The sequence below is a fragment of the Elephantulus edwardii genome, unplaced genomic scaffold (genome assembly GCF_000299155.1).
Source record: "Elephantulus edwardii isolate Elephantulus edwardi_28Jun2011 unplaced genomic scaffold, EleEdw1.0 scaffold00077, whole genome shotgun sequence".
Taxonomy (NCBI): domain Eukaryota; kingdom Metazoa; phylum Chordata; class Mammalia; order Macroscelidea; family Macroscelididae; genus Elephantulus; species Elephantulus edwardii.
In genome coordinates, this window is record NW_006399827.1 from 9119493 (window position 1) to 9139206 (window position 19714).

The 19714-nt window shown below is 48.4% G+C and overlaps 1 protein-coding gene and 1 pseudogene across 2 annotated transcripts in view; both read right to left on the reverse strand.

Annotated features, from left to right (window-relative positions):
* Positions 1-1571: 1571 nt before the first annotated feature.
* LOC102865523 lies at positions 1572-2795 on the reverse strand (annotated as a pseudogene). Its single transcript, XR_438914.1, has one exon. The product of XR_438914.1 is annotated as a eukaryotic translation initiation factor 4A1 pseudogene (transcript).
* A 5512-nt stretch (positions 2796-8307) lies between these two features.
* Positions 8308-19714, reverse strand: part of ITGA3 (integrin, alpha 3 (antigen CD49C, alpha 3 subunit of VLA-3 receptor)) — a 32327-nt gene continuing 20920 nt past the window's right edge. Inside the window, exons 15-25 of the mRNA XM_006889305.1 lie at positions 19523-19670; positions 19190-19258; positions 18399-18478; positions 18232-18309; positions 17523-17625; positions 17167-17346; positions 16909-17031; positions 16080-16193; positions 14840-14938; positions 8801-8926; positions 8308-8418 (exon numbers count right to left, since the gene is read on the reverse strand). Coding sequence (XP_006889367.1) covers positions 8308-8418; positions 8801-8926; positions 14840-14938; positions 16080-16193; positions 16909-17031; positions 17167-17346; positions 17523-17625; positions 18232-18309; positions 18399-18478; positions 19190-19258; positions 19523-19670 — 1231 coding nt within the window. The remainder of the gene's footprint in view (positions 8419-8800; positions 8927-14839; positions 14939-16079; positions 16194-16908; positions 17032-17166; positions 17347-17522; positions 17626-18231; positions 18310-18398; positions 18479-19189; positions 19259-19522; positions 19671-19714) is intronic.

Genomic DNA, 19714 nt, shown 5'->3' on the forward strand with positions numbered 1-19714 from the left:
GCCGTTCGGGCCTCTCTGTGAGGAACGTGCGTCGCCCTCTTGTGGTCGAACCTGGTATATCCTTTGATAAACATGGCCTGGCGATCTATTATCAGGAACTACTGAAAATCCTACTGAGCACACTCCCATTCTGACGTTCCTAGGTGGTCATGATTCAGAATAGATCCCTCAGCCTGGTTTTTTTTTTCTTCTTGGAACAAGAAACGCAGATTGTATTTCTTGCTTTAAAAGAAGTCACAGTAAAGGTTCCTGGGCAGGGATAAAAATGTAACAAAACTAACAAGCAGGGGGAAAGGCCTGATTTACTGGTCTAATAAAAACTGACGGAATTCCCAAGACTATGGAGGACTCTTGAGTTACCCTTTAATCCTGGAACTCACCCCCTTGGCTCAATTTTCAGCCGAACAATAGGCAGGTCTGTAAGGTGAAGATACCCATTCCTTGGAATAACCAACCATCAAAAAACTCAAGCCAATTGACCTTGAGTTGGAATCAACTCACACCTGACTCTCAGTCAGGTTTTCAGACGCTATAAATCACATGAGAGGAGATGGTTCATTTTTATCTTGGGAAGCCTTGGTGGAATAGAGAGCTCCCTGCAGTCGAGGAAGCACGCAAATGCAATGCAGTGAGTTGCTGTGGAGTTGGCACCTCCACATAGCTGATCCTCCAGCAGGGTTTTCGGACTGTAAATTGTACAAAAGGAAGTTTCCCATCTTCCTTCTGCATAGTAGCTGGAGGATTCAAACAGCTGGCCTTAGAGTTGGCAATGCAACTAACTGCTTACTTGCTAGACCACCAGAGCTCTCAACCAACCATAACATAAGCCACATAGCCTTGACCCTAAAATAAAGGTCAGAAGGCAGGAAGGACTAGGATTAAAGGATGGAAGCAAATGAGAATCACCTGGAGGAAACAGTAAGCATGTTGTTACAATGTTGTTATTTGTGGCCTCCAGTTGACTCTAACTCATAGGGACCTTAAGAACAAAGGATGTGAACATTGCCTTATCTTTTTTTTTTTGGCAGTTTCCAAGTAATTTTATTCAGAATTTTGAATTTGCTTCCTGAATCAATAAATACTATACAAAACAATGTAACAATGGCTACCATTTTCTCTCCCTTGCTCCCCCCACCTAGGAACAATACCCTGGGCCACCTCACTCTAGCACTGTCCCTTCAGATTTGGTCCAGCATACGGGGTTGAATGACATCATAGCCCCTTGAGTATTGAAGGAGTCTGGCTGGGGTGGGAAGAGCCTCATGGATCTGCAGGTGACTAGGTTAGAGAAATGGATTAGTATTTCTTTTCTTGTTGTTGCTTTTTTTTTTTAAGAGGGGAAGAAAAGTCGGCGACTGGGGCAAGAACCTACCCCAAAGAAAAAGGTGTCTAAAATGTTCACGGTTCCTTCTTTTGCCTCAAAACGTGACATTTATTCAAAAGAGTGGGGGGGGGAGGGGAAAAAAAAGACAAGATGTCCATCCCTTGGCTCCCTTCCCTCCCCCCTCCTGCTCCAGCCCTCCAGGATTGAACCCTGGGCCAGGGCTATATAGCAGGACAGATGGCCCCTTTCAGATGAGGTCAGCAACATTGAGGGGCATTTCCTCAATCCTGGAGGTGTTATAGAAGGTCTCAATGTCTCGAAGGGTCCTCTTGTCTTCTTCTGTCACCATGTTAATAGCCACACCCTTACGGCCAAAGCGCCCACCACGTCCAATTCTGTGAATGTAATTTTCCCTGTTGGTGAGAAAGTCATAGTTTATGACTAAAGAAACTTGATGTACATCAATGCCTCTGGCCAGTAGGTTAGTAGTGATGAGAACTCTGCTGGAGCCAGAACAGAACTCCCTCATGATCATGTCTCATTCCTTTTGGTCCATATCTCCATGCATGGCAGAGACGGTGAAATCCCGGGCATGCATTTTTTCAGTGAGCCAGTCAACCTTCCTTCGGGTGTTAATGAAGATGACAGCCTGGGTGATCGTTAATGTTTCGTACAAATCACACAGTGTGTTCAGCTTCCACTCCTCACGTTCCACATTGATGTAGAATTGGCAGATACCCTCCAGGGTCAGTTCTTCCTTCTTGACAAGAATCCGAATGGGGTCCCTCATGAACTTCTTGGTCACTTCAAGCACATCAGAAGGCATTGTAGCTGATAACAAAACTACCTGGGTTTTGCTGTTGAGCTTCTGGAATATGTCATAGATCTGGTCCTTGAACCCACGGCTTAACATTTCGTCAGCTTCATCCAGCACAAACATTTTTATGTATTTGGGAGAAAGGTATCTTCGATTAAGCATATCAAATACACGGCCTGGGGTACCAACGATGGTGTGCGGAGCCTCCATCTGCAGTTTCTGTACTTCAGCACGTACATTGGTGCCCCCAATGCAGGCATGGCAGGAGGCACCCATGTAATCTCCTAATGCCATTACCACCTTCTGTATCTGCTGGGCCAATTCTCGAGTGGGAGCCAGGACCAAAGCCTGGGTGGCCTTCAGATCCAATTCTATCTGCTGTAGAATTGATATGGCAAAAGTGGCTGTTTTCCCAGTCCCAGACTGGGCTTGAGCAATCACATCATAACCCTTGATACAAGGAAGAATGGCTCGCTGCTGTATGGCAGAAGGCTTTTCAAAACCATAGGCATAGATGCCTCGGAGAAGGGACTCGGAGAGGTTCATGTCATCAAAGCTGTCAACAATTTCATTCCAATTACTCTCGATGACACCTTCTGGCTCCATTCCATAGGGGCCATTGTCTCTGGACCGGGAATCCTGACTCGCAGACATGATCCTTAGAAACTCTGCCTTATTATTAGAATCCATCTTCTTGAGGGTTTTCCCCTCTTAATCCTAATTCTTCACTTTTCCAAGCATGATGTCCTTCTACAAGGACTGGCCACATGGTCTGGTATGTCATAAGATAAAATATGTATGAATTGTTGAATGGGGGAAAAAATCCATTTTCTCTGTAAACTTTCACTCAAAGCAAAATAAAAAGTTTTAAAAAGACTATATGTTCTTTCAAGCTGCATAATGACTAGTTGCAACCTAATGTATTGAGAGCTAACATAAAGCTGTGTACAAAGCCTCACAGGACACTCCTAGCTGAATAGATAATAACCTGTGTTCCAGGCACTGTTTGCAAGCACTGTCTCATTTCATTTTTCAAGACATTGCCATTGTACTGTTGTTGTTAGGTCCTGTGACTAGGACCCATCATGGCCTATGGACAACAGATCTGAACCTTGTCCTATTCTATACCATCACAGTCTCTGACACACTCAAGCCCATTGCTGCTGTGCTCATTTTACAGATGAGAAAACTCAGGTTTAGGCTTCATTCAGTAGTATCTGTGAATAACCACTTAACAACTTGGCAGTTTCTCAAGAAGTTAAACATAGAATTTACTTATGATCCAGCAATCTCAATTCTAAGTATTCAAAGAATTGAAAGCAGGGATTTATATACACCAGTGTTCACTGCAGTACTATTCACAATAGCCTAAGGATGGAAACAATCTAAATATTCATCAGAAAATGAACAGATAATCAGAATGTGGTGTATACAAACAATGAAATGTTGTTATTGTTATGTGCCCTCAGTCACCTGTGACTCATAACGACCCTATGTACAACAGCCCTAAACCCTGCTTTATCTGGTGCCTATCTTATTGTCTCTGACACACCTACAGTCACTGAAGCAATCCATCTCATGGAGAGTCTTCCTCTCCTGCGCTGTCCCTCTATCATCCCAAGCATGACGTCCTTCTCCAAGAACTGGTCCCTCCATGCAACATGTCCAAAGTATGTCAGATGAAGCTTCAGAATCCTTGCCACCAAGGAGCAGCCTGGTTTCACCCTCTCCAGGATGAACCTGTTTGTTCTCTTTGCAGTCCATGGTATAGTCAACACTCTTCTCCAGCACCACAGCTCAAAGTCATCAACTCTCCCGCTATTATTACTTAACCATAAAAGGAAATAAAATCTTGATACATGCTACACAGCATGTATCATACCTTGAAAACATTAGGCTACATGAAGTAAGCCAGCACAAAACCACAAATAGTTCATGGTTGCATGTACATAAAAAATCTAGAACAACAACCATAAAATAATCTAGAATAGGCAAAGGTATAGTGATTAAAGCTTACTAGTGGATCCCAGAGGTGGGAAGGAGCAAGAGGGAGGACTTATTCCTTAGGGGACATTTAATTTTGTTAAGCATGATGGAAAAATTTGGAAATATATAGTTGTGTTTTTAACGAGTTGTCACTAAATTATACATGTACAAGTAAGTTGAAATGACAAATGTTTTGTGTGTATTACCACATTTATAAGCAAAAGGACGAGCAGGGCCAAATTGTACTTAGAGGACTCGGATATGAGATATGAAGTGTGTCTGAGGGAGTGAATCAATCACCTAAGTTCTGGGAAGGCTGTCCACCCATCGTTGGGTTCCCGACCACTCAGCAGGGGTTTTTCTGAAGAAAGTGGTCAGATGTTCTGGGAAAGGGCACAGAAAATGAGGGCAGATGGGGAGGGAGAGTTCTGAGCACTGGACTAAGGGCTCTGTCAGGAGGTAGGCCTTGCTGAGAAGCAGGCTGGGCAGCACAGGGATACTTCTACCAACAGGGGCCCCAAGAGAGGCTTGAGAGTGGCTGAAACCAGGGTATTTCCAGACCTCAGCCAAGTCTTCCCAAAAGTCAGCGCGTCAAACAGAAGGGCTGTGGCACAGGAAGAATGCAGGACCAGGAAGGAGGTGACCAGATGAGCAGCCTGGCTAATTCTGAGGAAGCAGCCACAGGAACCCCAGAAGTGGCCAGAGCAAAGCAAGGCCTGATCCAAGCCCCAAGCTATGGGCTGTCCAGCTAAGACAAGAGCCTGTAGGGAAAGGTGCTGTGGGGAGGGGCCCATCCTGCTGTGACGTGGATGATGCCTCAGGGTGCTTGTGCCCTCCAAATATACCTGTGGGGTGTGGTGTGTGTGTGTGTGAAGATAGACTATGGAAGCTGTGTAACAGTCCCCCTTAATCTGATAAACCAAGTAGTTATAAAAGGATTAAGAGTAGAATGCGACATCCTTTAATCCTATTGCCAGCCCTAATCCTATATGAGGAGTTTCCCTAGGATGACCTATTAATACCTTTTATCTCACAAAGTTAAAGAGGGAGAAAAGGAGCCAAGAGTGGGGACCTCAGTACCACCAAGAAAGAATTGCCAGGAGTGGAGCACATCCTTCTGGACTCAGATCTCTCCAAGAGGAAGTGCCTTGATGCCAGGGAAAGCCAAGGCCCATGGGGACCCAGCGAACACTGCACCTTCAGACAAGGAGGAAAACAAGGATTTTCCTCCACAACCCACAGACAGAACCGACATCTCCTAGAGCTGGGCATAGAGGCTAGGTTTCTGTTGCTAAAGTCATCTACTTGAGTGAGCTGTGTGTGGTGTTGGAGAAGAGCACCGAACATCCCACAGACGGCCAAGAGAACAAGCAGACATGTCTTGGACAGGGAGCAGCTGAAGTGCTCTTTGGAGGCAAGAATGATGAGGCTTCACCTCACTTGCTTTGGGCATGTTGCTAGAAGATACTGTTCCTTGTAGAAGGACATGATTCTGGGAAGGGTTGAGGGTCGGTGAAAGAGAGGAAGACCCTCAACCAGGTGGATTGCAGTGACTGCTGCACTGAGCTCATGTGTGTCAGGAAGTGTGAGGAGGACACAGGATAGAACAGGGTTCAGCTCTTTTGTTCACAGGGTCGCTATGAGTCGTACTTGACTCAATGGCACCTAACAACAACTTGAGATAGCTCTGTGTTAGCAACACCGAATTGTGAAGCTATACTGTACACTCAGAGGAGCTGAGGTCCCAAGTTCTCCCTTCCAGAGGCTGGGGCATGGATATCTCCACCTGCCAGCTTTTCCAGCCTTGGCTCTTATTAACTTATCACTGAGCACACACAGATAGGAACATGGGGAAAGAGAAATCAGAAAGCAGATTCTTACCTGAATTCAGTCTCTTCTACTCAACTCATCCTGAAAGAATTCTCTTCTACCTTCCCACCCAGCATTTTCCACCAATGGCAGCGGAGAACTCCACCCTGCACACCTCTATCCCTCTCTGCTCTGCCTGCGTGCGGTTAGCCTCCTCCAGGAAGCCATTCTTGACTCCATTCAGTCCAATTAAGTCTTTTGCCCTTATCTGTGACTCTGCCTTATATTGGGGTATCCCTGAAGGCAGAGCTCGTGTCTCCTCACACCACATCTTGCAAGTCCCCCTTGTAACACTTTTTTACCTGGAGTGGCCTGGGTGATACCTGGATCTATCCAACTATTCAAATACAGTTAGTTCTGAGACGGGCGGAGAGGGGAGGCAGCGGATGCAGCATGTACAAAATGGAGCTGTTTATTGGTTGCTGTGAGAAGCCTAACTACAAAGAAGGCACGAGGAGGAGGGAGGTCCCTGCTACAGTACCGTGGGAGGGGGTGGGGGCAGGCCAGGGGCCTGGGCATTGGCAGAGGTTTTCCGGAACCAACCTCAACCTCTAGAACAGGCCTTGGTAGATAGGCTGGGGGAGGTGGGCAGAGCCATGTTGGCTCTGAAAGTCAAGAACACCTCTAGGCGCCCAGCCGTGGTCGTGGTCAGTGGGGACAGAATGGGTCTGACCGCTTGGGGCAGGGACAGGGCTCCCTCCTTGTTCTACATTCACGTGTCGCTCCCTCTGTGACCTTGGAGGCGTCCCTCCAGGCCCTAAGGAGGCCAGGATGGTCAGGAGTAGGTCTTCCGTAGCCTTCCATTGTCTCCTGGGGCTGGGGCTGGTCCCAGCCTCTCTGTCGAGGATTCCACTGTGCTCCTGGGGAGGCCCGGGCACAGCTGGTCCAGATGCCCAGGGTTCCATGCCCAGTTCTTCAGCCTGTATACATGTTAACTCAGTCAATGGCCAAAAGGAGAGCTTTCACAGAGACTCAGGATTGAAAGCCATTCCAGACACCCTGTTTCTAGTTCATTTTGCTCTCGGGTCTGAGAATGCTGGGTCCAGCAAATGCTCCCCTGGTCCAGCAAACGGTCCCCTGGACAACCTTAGGCAGGACCCCCAGTTCTCTGGCCTGGTGCCAGGGAGCTGTCTCTGGGGCCTCAGTGGGTTCTCCCGGTCAGTAGTTTTAATTTCTGGACAAGCAGCAATCCAGTGTCTATGGCTCAAGGTGGATCCAGTGTGAACGGGGAGCAGTGTCACTGCGTTGGGGGCCTCCTGCTCCTGGCTCTGACGAGGCCCTCTGGCCTGGCTTTGTCACAGGCTGAGTCAGGGGGCACTCCAGCCCCTGGGGTGTAAGTCACAGTGCAGTAGGCCCCACGGGTGTCCAGGGCAGAGGGCTCTGGGGCACAGCACTGGCATGTCCAGTCCCCAGCCCCCCTCCTGCAGGGGAGAGTGCAGCCAGCAAGTGCATGTGCCTGAGCCGTGGGCCCTATGGATTCTCGGGGGCATCATTTATGATAAATAGGAAGGAAAGGGCACTGGGGGAGGGGGTCGGGACCAGGGAGCACGTCAGTAGTATCGGTCCCAAGTCTGCCAGCTGGTCACCCAGTGCTTCTTGGTGGACACAGTGCTCCCGGGGGGCGGGTAGCGCTCCTCTTCACGGATCCGAACTGCGTGGTACTTGGGCATGATCTGGTAATAGCGGGTCCGCTTAAAGAAGTCACACTGTGGTTGGGGAAAAAGAGAGTATGAGAGACCAGCTTTCCAGGCAGCGGGGGGCCTTGTGCCCACCGTCTTCTTCCATCCTACCCAGAGGTCCTCAAAATCACACCTTTGACTCAGACACATCCAACCCCTCAGGCCCCAGAGGTGTTGAGGAAAGTAGAGAGGAGAGGCAGAGGCAGATGGAGACAGACGGACAGCCATGGTAAGGGAATGACCAGAAGGGTGAGTGCCTCCTTGGACTTGACGTTGGCACTGAGGTGGACTCTGGGAAGGGTGTCCTGGGTCAGCGGGAGGGACTCCACCTTCCCTGCAGTGGGGACGCCTTATGACCTGCAGTCTCGCCCTTTTCAATTTCCAAAGAGCAAAGAGAAGGTTTTATTATGGCTCCTTCATGGGGTAGCAAGTCTCTGAGGAGCTGGTTCGAGAGCCAGGCTCCCCCAGGGCAGTAGAAGGGTGCTGTTGGGGACAGGGTGGGGTACAGAGTGGGCTCAAAAAGGAAGAGGAGCAGACAGGACAGAGTCAGAGCCCCGGCCAGCTGTGGGCTGGGGGAAGAGGGCCCTGAGGCCGTGTTACCCAGGTGGGCCGGGGGTGGGGGACAGCCCCCCTCAGTAGTCGTCGGTCAGCCTCTCTGTCTCTGACGGCTGGCTCTTCATCTCCGCCTTCTGCCTCTTGGCTTCGTACAGGGCCCGAGTGCGGGCTCGCTTGAAGAAGCCACACTGCGGGAGGGGAGCAGGTGGGGAGGGGCATCAGGGGGAGCCTGGGGTGTCCCTGCCAGCAGCGCTATGGACTGGGCGTTAGGGCTGGGGTCTTGACCCCAGCATGGCACTGTGCCCTGCAGCCAGAGCTCCGGGGTGGATTCCCTTTTCCGAGCTGCAGCAAGCCCTGTTGGCTGAGGCAGGAGCATCTCTCCCGGGTAAACTGAGGACCGGGCAGGGGTGGGACTGGAGGCTGGGGCGAGGGAGGGGAGGGCATAGGGAAAGGGTGAGGGTGAGATGGAAATGAGGAATGAGATGGGGGGACATGGCATGAAGGGAGAGCGGGTGGGGAGTCTGCTGGCAGGAGTTTAGGGAGGGGATCCTGGAGGGGGTGCCACCTAACCTTCCACAACAAAAGGATGATCAGCCCCAGCAGCAGAAGCCCGGCGCTCACGGCCACGAGCACCATCCACAGCTCGATCTCAGCCGGCAGCTCCTCCACCAGGTCAGAGTCAACGTCCACAAAGAACTGGAGGGGGACAGAGGTGGTTCAGCCCTGTGGGTGACTGCCCTCCTCATTCCATCTTCACCTGATCCCCTCTCTGCAGAGCTCTGGGTCCTGCTATCTGACTTGCTGCCAGTAGGGGGCGAAGGGGAACTGGAAAAGTGCCTGCCTGCCTGCCCCATTGAGTGACCTTGGGGGGCCTGGTCCACGAGCAGCTAGCTGCCTCTGCTAACCCAAATGCCACGCGTCTCCCAAAGTTCGAATCTCCCGTCAGCTCCTCCGGAGAAAGATGAACAGCATCCTCCCATCCAGTTTACAGCTCGGAACCCCAGTGGCGGGTCAGCTACGAGTCAGTCCCAACCAGACAGAAATGAGGTTTGACATCAGCAGGGGCTCCTGCTTCTTAACATGCAAACTGGGTCCCGGAGGAGCAGCCTCAGACCTCAGAGGCGGCTGGAGTCTGAATGTGATTGACGATCTCGGCTTGGACACAGCTCTACCCTCACGATCTGTGTGACCCTGGACAAGTAATCCCACTTCTGGAGTCCCACATGCTGGACTCCACCAGGGTGGAGAGCCTGGCTTCTGGAGCGCCACTGCCTGAGCTGGAGTCCCAGCGATATACTCGCTTGCTGGGTGATGTAAGTTACTCGACCTTTCTGCTGTTCTTCTGTAACATGGGTTGTTGTTGCTGTTGTTGTTATGTGCCTTCAAGTTGCCTGTGACTCATATTGACCGTATGACAGCCCTAAACTCTGCCCTATCCTGTGCCAATCTCACCATCTCCAACACACCTACACCCATTATCCCAGAAACCAAATCAATCCATCTCATCTAGGGTCTTCCTCTCCTGCACTATCCCTCCACCCTCCCAAGTATGATGTCCTTTTCCAAGGGCTGGTCCCTCTTTGCAACATGCCCAAAGTATGTCAGATGAAGCTTCAGAATCCTTGCCTCCAAGGAGCAGCCCGGCTTTACTCTCTCCAGGACGAACCTGTTCGTTTTCCTAGCAGTCCATGGTATATTCAATACTCCTCTCCAACACCACAGCTAAAAGGCATCAATTCTCCTTCGGTCCTCCCTAGTCATTGTCCAGCTCTCTGATGCAAAGTAAGTGATTGCAAAGACCATGGCCTCTATCAGGCACACATTAGTTTCCAGACTGACATCTTTGCACTTCAGCATTTTAGAGAGGTCTCTAACCACAGAATTTCCCATCGTAATTCATCTTTTAATTTCCTGGCTGCTGGTGCCAAGAGTGTTGACTGTGGATCCAAGCACACCAAAACTGTGAACAATCTCAGTCTCTTCACCATCCATTATGATGTTGTTCATTGGCCCAGTGGTGAGAATCTTTGTTTTCTTGATATTGAGTCTCAATCCATACTGCAGACTGTAGTCCCTGTAACATGGGTATTATGGTAAAAAAAAACCCACCTCAAAAGTTGTTGGGATGAATTAAATGTGCTTAAGAGGATGGGTAAACGGACAGAAAGCAAGCATCGTGTCATAGCTATTAACCAAGAAATAAAGAATTCATGTTACATGGGACCATTCTTTTTCTTCCCTTGAAAAAAATTATATATATTTATATATCTAAATTGATAGATAGCATTTTTCCTGACTACATGTGTCTCATAGTGGGTAAGAGCTGGACTGCCAACCCCAAAGCAGGCAGTTTGAATCCACTAGCTGTTCCGAAGGAGAAAGATGGGCAGTGGCCTCCTGTGTGACTTCCAGCTCCTGACAACCCACTGGAGGGTCAGCTACGAGTCAGGTCCAGCTCCATGGCAACGAGTTAGTTAGAATCAGTGACTATTAATTTTTTTAAAGTCCAGGTGATACAACCACGAGAGAAGGATGGGCAATCAAATCCCACTGGAGGGTCAGCTCTGAGTTAGTTCCAATTCCGTGGCAATGAGTTAGTATATGTGACTATTAATGTTTTAAAAAAACAATTCAGGGGATATAAAGAAAATAAAAGACAATCGGCAGCTTTGCTACCTAAAAAGCACTATCTAAAATGTTTTGGTAAACCTCTTTCCAAAATATTTAGCTTATATATTGTTGTTGTTGTGTACCAAGAGCTGAAACTGACCCACAGGTAACTCTCCAGTGCATTTTTAGAGGTAGTTAATTGCATGGGAGGAGTTTGCCCATTGTTCTCCTGTGGAGTGGCTAATGGCCTCAAACCATGTACCTTAGGGATTACAGTGCCACTTCTTGCCTCTAGGCCACCAGAGCTCAACTTCATATTTTTTCCCTTCCATATAAACAGGATCATACTACACAAACTATCTTGAAACTTGCTTCTTTTTTCAATTAATGTCATCAAATTCAAACCTCAAGTTGCTATGTTTAAGGATGCTTTGGGCAGAATATGAAATGATCCAGGAAGTATTAAAAGAAGATGGAAAGAATATACTGAGTCACTGAACCAAAAGGAATTGGCAGACACAGAAGAATTTGATGAAACAACATATAAGCAAGAGCCTATGGTGATGAAGGAAGAAGTTCAAGCTGCTTTGAAGGAATTGGCAAAAAAAAAATAAGGCCCCAGGAATTGATGGTATACCAACCGATGTATTTAAACTAACAGATGCTGCCCTAGATGTGTTCACCAAGTTGTGTCAAGAAATCTGGAGGACAACCACTTGGCCAACTGACTGGAAGAGATCTATATGTGTTCCCATTCCAAAGAAAGGTGATCCAATAGTGTGGAAATTATCGAACAATATCATTGATATCACATGCAAGCAAGATTTTGCTGAAGATTATCCAAAAACGACTAGAACAGCACATCAACAGAGACTGCCAGAAGTGCAGGCTAGAAGGGGTCGTGGTACTAGGGATGTTGTAGCTAATGTTAGATGGATCTTGGCTGAAAGCAGGGAGTACTAGAGGAATGTCTGTCTATGTTTCATTGATTATGCAAAGGCGTTTGGTTGTGTGGATCATAACAAACTATGGCTGACTCTGAGAAAAATGGGAATCCTAGAACTCTTGATCGTGCTAAGGCGAAACCTATACTTGGACCAGGAGGCAGTCGTCAGAACAGAACAAGGAAACACTGCATGGTTTAAAATCGGGAAGGGTGTACGCCAAAGATGTATCCTATGTCCATACCTTTTCAACCTATATGCAGAACAGATTATCCAGGTGGCTGGGCTGTATGAGGAGAAGTGTGGCATCAAGATTGGTGGAAGATTCATCAACAATCTGCATTATGCAGATGACATAACCATGCTTTCTGAAACTGAGGAGGACCCGAAGCACTTGCTGCAGAGGGTCAAGGACTGCAGCCTTCAATATGGATTGAGTCTCAATATCAAGAAGACAAAGATTCTCAACACTGGACCAATTGGCAGATTGAGATTGTTAACAGCTTTAGTTTGCTTGGCTCCACAGTCAGCCCTCTTGGCATCAGCAGCCAGGAAATGAAAATACATATTTTGATGGGAAAGTCTGCTCTTAGGGACCTCTCCAAAGTACTGAAGAGCAATGGTGTTACTCTGGAGACTAAGGTGCACCTGATACAGACAATAGTCTTTGCTATGTGTCAGAGAGCAGGACAATGACTAGGAAGGATACAAGGAGAATTGATGCCTTTGAGCTGTGGTGCTGGAGAAGAGTATGGAATATACCATAGTGCTAAGAAAATGAACAGGTTCATCCTGGAGAAGGTTAAATCAGAATGCTCACTGGAGGCAAGGATACCAAAACTTTGTCTGACATACTGTGGACATGTTGCAAGGAGGGTAGAGGGACAGCGAAGGAGATGAAACCCTCTATGAGGTGGACTGATTCAGTAACTGGGGTAATCAGGGTAGGTGTGTCAGAGACAGTGAGATTGGCACAGGATAGAACAGAGTTTAAGGCTGTTGTACATAGGGTCGCTATGAGTTGCAGGCACATAACAACAACAGTATATATTACATTCATATTTATCTATCTTCCCCAAATATAGGCAAATATATATATTTCTCTCCAGCACCCAGTTCTCTGTGCTATATTTATTAGCCATTGCGAAAACAATGAGCTTTTCTATTTTTTGTTTTCCTTTTGAGCTGATGAACTTCCTGAATTTTTTTTTATTGGGTCCAATAGGTTTTTAGTTGCTTCTCCTTTTTGATATGTAGATAAGAGTGTCATCTGCAAATAAGAATCATGTTCCCATGATAGACCTTCTATTTCAGTGTATTATTCTGTTTCTCTATTTCTTGTGACCAGCAGTTCACATGTACATATGACAACGGGTGAGACAGCCCGATGTCCAGGTCCAGCCCACTGTAAGTTGTGTCACTTTGGGCAGGTCACTCAGTGTCCCTGGGCCTCTGCCTTTGGGCCATAAAATAGATACAACAATCTCAGGCCTGCTCTTAGAGATGTTGAGTGGCTCAAATCAGCAAAAGTAATGGCTCCCAACCTTGACTACACATTTGAATCATTTGAAGAACTTTATATTTTTAAATAATGTTTTACTGAGCTTTTGATGAAAGTCTACCCAGCAAGCTAGATTCTCACTTGCCAATTTGTACACAAGTTGTTTGGTGGCATTAACTAATTAAAAAACTCACTGCTGTCTGGTTGTTTCAATTCAACCATCCAGCGGGTTAAGGATATAAATTGTGGTAGACGGTGACTGCCCATCTTTCTTTCTCAGAGTTACTAGTGGATTTGAACCATGAGAGATAATCAGCGTTTGGGTTAGAAGAGCAAGCTGCTACAGGGTAAGCTACTCAAGCTCTCCCCAGTTATGCAGTGTTTTTATGTACTGTCAACTCATAGCTGATCCTCCAGTAGGTTTTCAAAGGCAGTAAACGGCACAGGGAAGAGTGGCCATCTTTCTACCACAGAGCAGCTGGTGGACTCGAACCACATGCCTTTGGGTTGACAGCACAACTCCTTACTGCTAAGCTACAAGAGCTCAGTGACCCCAGTTACAATTTAACGCAGTGAGCTGACGTTCTCTTTAACTGTGCTCTGTTTCCTTTTCAGCACTCTTGTTTTCTGACACTTTATTGTCTCATCCTTGCAGTTAAGAAATTCTTGGACATCTGGTCTTGTATTTTCTGGTTTTTAAAAAGAACACTAACCTTTAGGATAATATCTTTAACTTTGCGAGCCACTGTCCTATTTCACCACAAGAGGCTAGGCTCAGTTCTAGGATTAAAGACTTTTTCAGGGTGATAGTCTCAGGGGAGTTCTCTAACCCCCTCCCCCCATTCCAATTTGTCTGCCGTTCCCCTCTTTTTTAAATAAGAAGAATTTGAGTTCTCCACATGTTTCTTTTCCCCCCATTCTGTCAAAGATCCCCTATTCTGGTGCCAGTCAGAGCAGTTAGTGGTGGTAGCTGGGTACTGCCTAGTTCTTCTGGTCTCAGGGAAGATGAGATTGTGGCTCTTGTAACTTTGTTCTTCCTGAGTTTCTGGTTACCTCCTTACTGTTCAGTTCCAGGAGTGCTGAGCTCACAGCTTGCAAGTTTTAAAGAAGCCACACACTAATCATTTCTTTATGATGGTGACTTTTGTGAACTATGTAATGCAGCTGACTAAATTGTTTCATAAGAGTATGATCCAGAAATCAGTGTGAGAAGGTCTTTAGTTATGTCTGAGGAATATCTACATCTGTGTCTTTAGTAAATACATGTGCATGTGCCCATGTATTTGTATTCACACATACAGCTCTCTGTTCTCACCTATCTATGCATCTGTATCTACCTTTATTTCAATTTGCCTATGTCTGGGGAACCTTTAAATATACAAATACAGAAGTCCTGCCCTCGGAGAGTCAAGTATAATTACTCTAGGGTATTATGGTCCAGAGACCAGGATTTCTCCAGATGATTCTAATGTGTTGTCATGACTGACTGTGGACTAGTGCCTTGCCCAGAGACTGCTGCCTTCGTTAGTTAGCATTAAGTAAGCATTCACTCACCTGTATGGTTTTATTCTCCATACTGATGGTTGGAACACTGGTTCGAAGGAACAGCGTGGCCTCACTATGTACCGTGACTCGGTCAAAGTCCCTATAATCCTAGAGGTGGGGAGTACAAGCAAGTTAAAAGCAGTAACATTAGCATCTCTGGCTCTCCCTCCTGGCCTTAAGCCCCCTGTGTCCCCTCCTGCCAGGCCACATCCTTAAATAACACCCCAAAGTTTCAGACAGCCAGGCTGCTTCTCCACATAAAAATACACATCATTAACTCATTTGTTCTTTCATTTATGTGTCAGGTCTTGTGCTGGATGCTGGGGAGAGCAGAGTCGAAGGTCACACGTGGGCTAGGTCAGGCCTGCCGCCTACTCTGTCAAGTTTTTTGGCACACGGCCGTGCCCACTGACATACATATTGCCCAGCTGTGCTCATGCTACACAGGGCGGAGCTATGGAGCTGTGACAGAGACTGTGCGGTCTGTAATGCTGGAAAAATTTATTATCTGGCCCTTTACAAACAAAAATGCACCGCCCCTGGTCTAGCGGGGGGAAGCTGGCACAGTACGGTCACTACACTCCAGAGTAAAAAGGGCAAGTGCATAAGGAGTTTTTGTTTGTTTGTTTGTTTTAAATTTTTATCTTATTATTTTTTGTGTGTACCATCAAATCAGATCTGACTGGTACAGGTAGAGATTGTCCCTCCTTCTCCAGCAAAGCATCTGGTGGATTCGAACCATGTATCTCTGGGATTGCAGTGTAGCTTCTTGTCACTAGGCCACCAGAGCTCCCTGCATAAGGAGTTTTTGAGCAAGCTCTGTGAGTAAAGCATTTGAGGGAGACCATGAAATCTTGATAGGAGATTATAGACAGAGGTAACAGCGAGAGAAGTAGATGCTTCAAGGGGAAGAAATAACATAAGAGAAAGAACAGAGGTGGGAAAATAACAGACACAGGATAAAGTAACAGGTACATGACAGATGACAGACACATGACAGAGTAACAGACATGTGGCAAAGTAACGGACACATGACAGAAGGCCAGTCTGGCCAGAAACAAGCTTGATGGCCACATCTACACAGACATCACACTGATGTGCACACAGTGACAGTTGCACCACTGTGCGCAGAACAAGTTGCTGTCACTGTCATACTCGCATCCTAGTGGCTCTAGTGTGACCCTGACCTCTCCCTGGTGCTCTCCCATGCAGTGAGGGGTAACAGAGACCCCCAGACGTGGACACTGACCTCAATGAAGGTGCTGTTCCACACCCGGGCCTGCACGGTCACGTTGGTGATGACCTGAGTGTCAGGAATGGGGCACTCCAGCCACACACAGCGGGCGCCACCATTGTTACAGCTCTGGGATGCACAGGGAACATACAGGACAGACAGAGTCTAAGTCTCCAGATCTGCGTGATTTGCTCCTCACCGTAAACCCTTCCCACACTGTGTCTCAAGCATGGCTGAACTGAAGGGGCTGGCTTACCCCATAACTCACACAGATTTCCCTGATCCCCATGTTTTTAAGATGCACCCTTCTGGCCAAGCATGTAGAGATGCCAGTGACATGGATAATGTGAAGTCAGGCCCCTGCTCAGGCAAACGGAGACCACTCCCGAGCACCTGCCTCACCAGCTCCTGCCCCGGAAGAATACTGCTCACCTCTCCTCCCAGCCAGGTTTCAACTTGCCTGTTCCTCTCCCCTTCCCAACAAAGGAGGCCCTGTATCGCTCCCTCCTTCCTGAGGTCTGCACTTCCTCTGTCCTTCTCTATTCCTCATCCCTAATGTCCAAGGTTTTGAGCAGCGGTATCACCCCAACAGGCTGAGGCTCTTTGGAATAGAGCTCATGCCTTCTCGTCCGGTATTAGATACCCCCAAGAACAAGGGCTGTGCCTCCTCTGTCAGAGTAGAGTACCCTCTGAGGGCAGGTGCTGGGCCTCCGCCCTCTGACTACATCACCTCAGCTGACTAGCATCTCCTGGTGAATTAGACCTTGTTTTGTGGGCTCTTTTCTGCCAACACATTCTTGACTGGGTGGGTACCGTCCTACCCTCACTGCCCCTGCCCACTCACCAGTGTGGTCACAGGCTTGGCCCTGTTCAGAGATATCACAGGGGCAAGCAAAGAGTCCTGGTTTCTTTCCTGGTCCAGCTCTCTTCGTCGCCTGCGCTGAGATGGTGGGCCATCCCCTGGGACCTGAGGACAGAGGAGGAAGAAGTGGGAGCAGAGGAGAGAGGAAGACAGGGCGGGATGAGGGGACACCGGCATTTCCGTTCTGCAGCATGCAATGGAAAGGAAATGCAAATGAAATACCTCCGGAGGTGTCTTCACAGGGAAAGTGAGGTTGAGAGGGTTGACCAGGTCTCCTGGTGGCTGGCAGAGCCAGGACTCATTGCCTCGAACTGTGATCTCCGTGGGGTACAGCAGCCACTTGCCATTGGCGACTTCATAGGGCCACTCCAGTCCCAGGACCAAGGTCCCAAGTGTTTCCAGCCTCTTCATTGGGCCCACCTGTGGGTGAAAGGGGTATTGTGAGCACTGCCTCCTGGAACCGGTGCCAACTCCCCAGGCCTGACCCTCCTACTCTTGACATCAGACCCAGAAAGAAACCCTGATTCCACTGCCTCCAGAGGTTTCTGGTCTGAAGATCAAGATCATCCCTTCTTGGAACCTGAATGTCCCCTTACCTGAAACTCATACTTGAGGGGGCTTCCCACATCTTCCACAGTTTTCATGCCAGCTTCACCCATCACCGTGCCCCCAAAGTAGCTCTGTAGTCGGCCTTTCACCCTGGGGGTAAGAAAGACGCTGGAGTCACAGGGAGAAAGGGAGGCACAGGCCCTGGTATAGGGAACAGGTGCCAAGGAAACGAAGCTAGTTAACCATAGCTCCTTGACATCAGGCAGGCCTGGTGTAAGCCCAGCTCTGCCACTTACTAGCTCTCTAGCCTCAAGCAAACTTTTTATCTTCTCTGAGTCTCAGTGTTCTTATCTGTAATAGGGGATTAATAATCATTGCTACACCACAGGGCTGGAGCATAAGCAGCTCTCCAAAGCTTTAGCCACAGGGTGACTAACTCCACTCCTACTTGCTTTATTGTTGCTGTGTGCTGTCAAGTCAGAACTGACCCAGAGCTGACCCTCAAGTTGGTTTTCAGAGACAGTAAACCACATGAGAGGAGACTGTCCATCCTTCTCCCATGGAGCAGCTGGTGGATTTGAACCATGTGCACAGTTTCTTACCACTAGGCCACTAGAGTTTCCTTTATAAGAGAAGTAACAATAGCCATGATAATAGCGATGATGGTTGTTAAGGAAAGGGGAGATGTGCTAGGGAGGTAGGTGAGCCAACAACGGGGACAGTCAGGCTGTGGGGCTGGGGCGGAGCAGGACTCACAGGCTGAATGAGGTCTGGAGCAGGTAGTCCAATGGCAGAGGCAGGACCACTGCATGTAGATTGTCCTGGTGACTGGACCTGGAGAGGGCATGCAGGGGGGAGATGCGGTGGTCAGCTGGGGCTGACACCTCAGCCTGGTCCCGGCCTGGCCTCAGGAAGTGACTCACGTGGACAGTTGTAGCTGCGCCTGGAGTTCCCGTGTCTGCAGGGCCAGTGGACTGACCTCGAAGACAATAAGCAGCTCCATCTGCCACGAGGGTTGGGGAAGAGAGAGGGAGGTTTGGGGTCTGGCAGGGGTGATGCTGAGGTGAAGTGGGGCTGGACCCCAGGCTAGCGAGTTGGTCCCACAGCTTCCTCTTCCTCCCACTCTGGTGTGGAGTCTCCACCTCTCCACTCATCTCCACGGTTTCACCCTCTTAGATTCATCTCTCCCTCCCTCCTTCCCTCCCTGTTTTCTCCACCAGGTGGCTACTCTGCTACCATTAAGCTATGAACGAACACATTACTAAAATTTACTAAAATCTTCTTTTCTTTTCTGGAAAATAGCATCTATCTCCTTAAAAGTCCTAAGAACAACAGTGAATGAATGGAAATCCAAAATCTCTGTAAATGTTCATTAACATTAATAAATTAAAAAAAAAAAAGTCCTAAGAATTATCTTATAGGAAAGAAGCAAAGCGTTGAACTCAGGGCCTGGCACACAGCAGGTTCCAGCCTTGACTAGTCTCTACCTCACCTGTTCCAGCTTTGTCCACAGCCCCCTCTCCACCCCAATCCCAGTCTCTGGGCTTCTCCTCATCCTCTACTATGATAGTTCCCCTGCCTGCTCTGGCTGTGTTCAGCAAACAGGCAGCTAAAGCAAGGTGAACTTGGAGCTCATCAGAGAAACAGCCTGGGACCCTGGAGAGCTGGGATAGAGGTGGGATGGAGTGTGGAGAGGTGTCTGGCTGGTGCTCACCCGCTGGTTCTTTTTGAAAGGGTTGCCCAGCTCACAAAGGATGGTGTCATTGGCTTGACAGGCCCCGAGCTGAAAAAGGAAAACAAATGAGGTCAGGGTCTTGGCATGTCCAGTTCTGTCCCTGCAGTACAGGGTCAGAAGCCCTGGAAGTTTGAGAATCCCATTCCCCAAGCAGCAGAGTTGATGCAGGCCTCTGCAAAGAAGGGGATGGGCAGGATGAAGGGTCATGGGAGGATATGGGTACGCCTTGATGACAACACATGATATATGCATACTGATGCAAATGCCCTGCAGAACCCTGGTTAGCGGGGAGCCCTGCAAATGAGCACTGACCGGACGCACTGAGGACAGCAGCATGCGGGGAGACATCTCTATGGTGAGCAGCGTCTCATGGGCATCTTCCCCAGCTCGCTTTGAGCCGGGGAAATTGGTCACGTTGATGCTCAGGAACAGTTTCCGGATGTCCTGGCTGTACTTGAGCCTGGGGGTGGGGGGAGTGCAAGGTTAAGACAGAAGCCCTAGGTG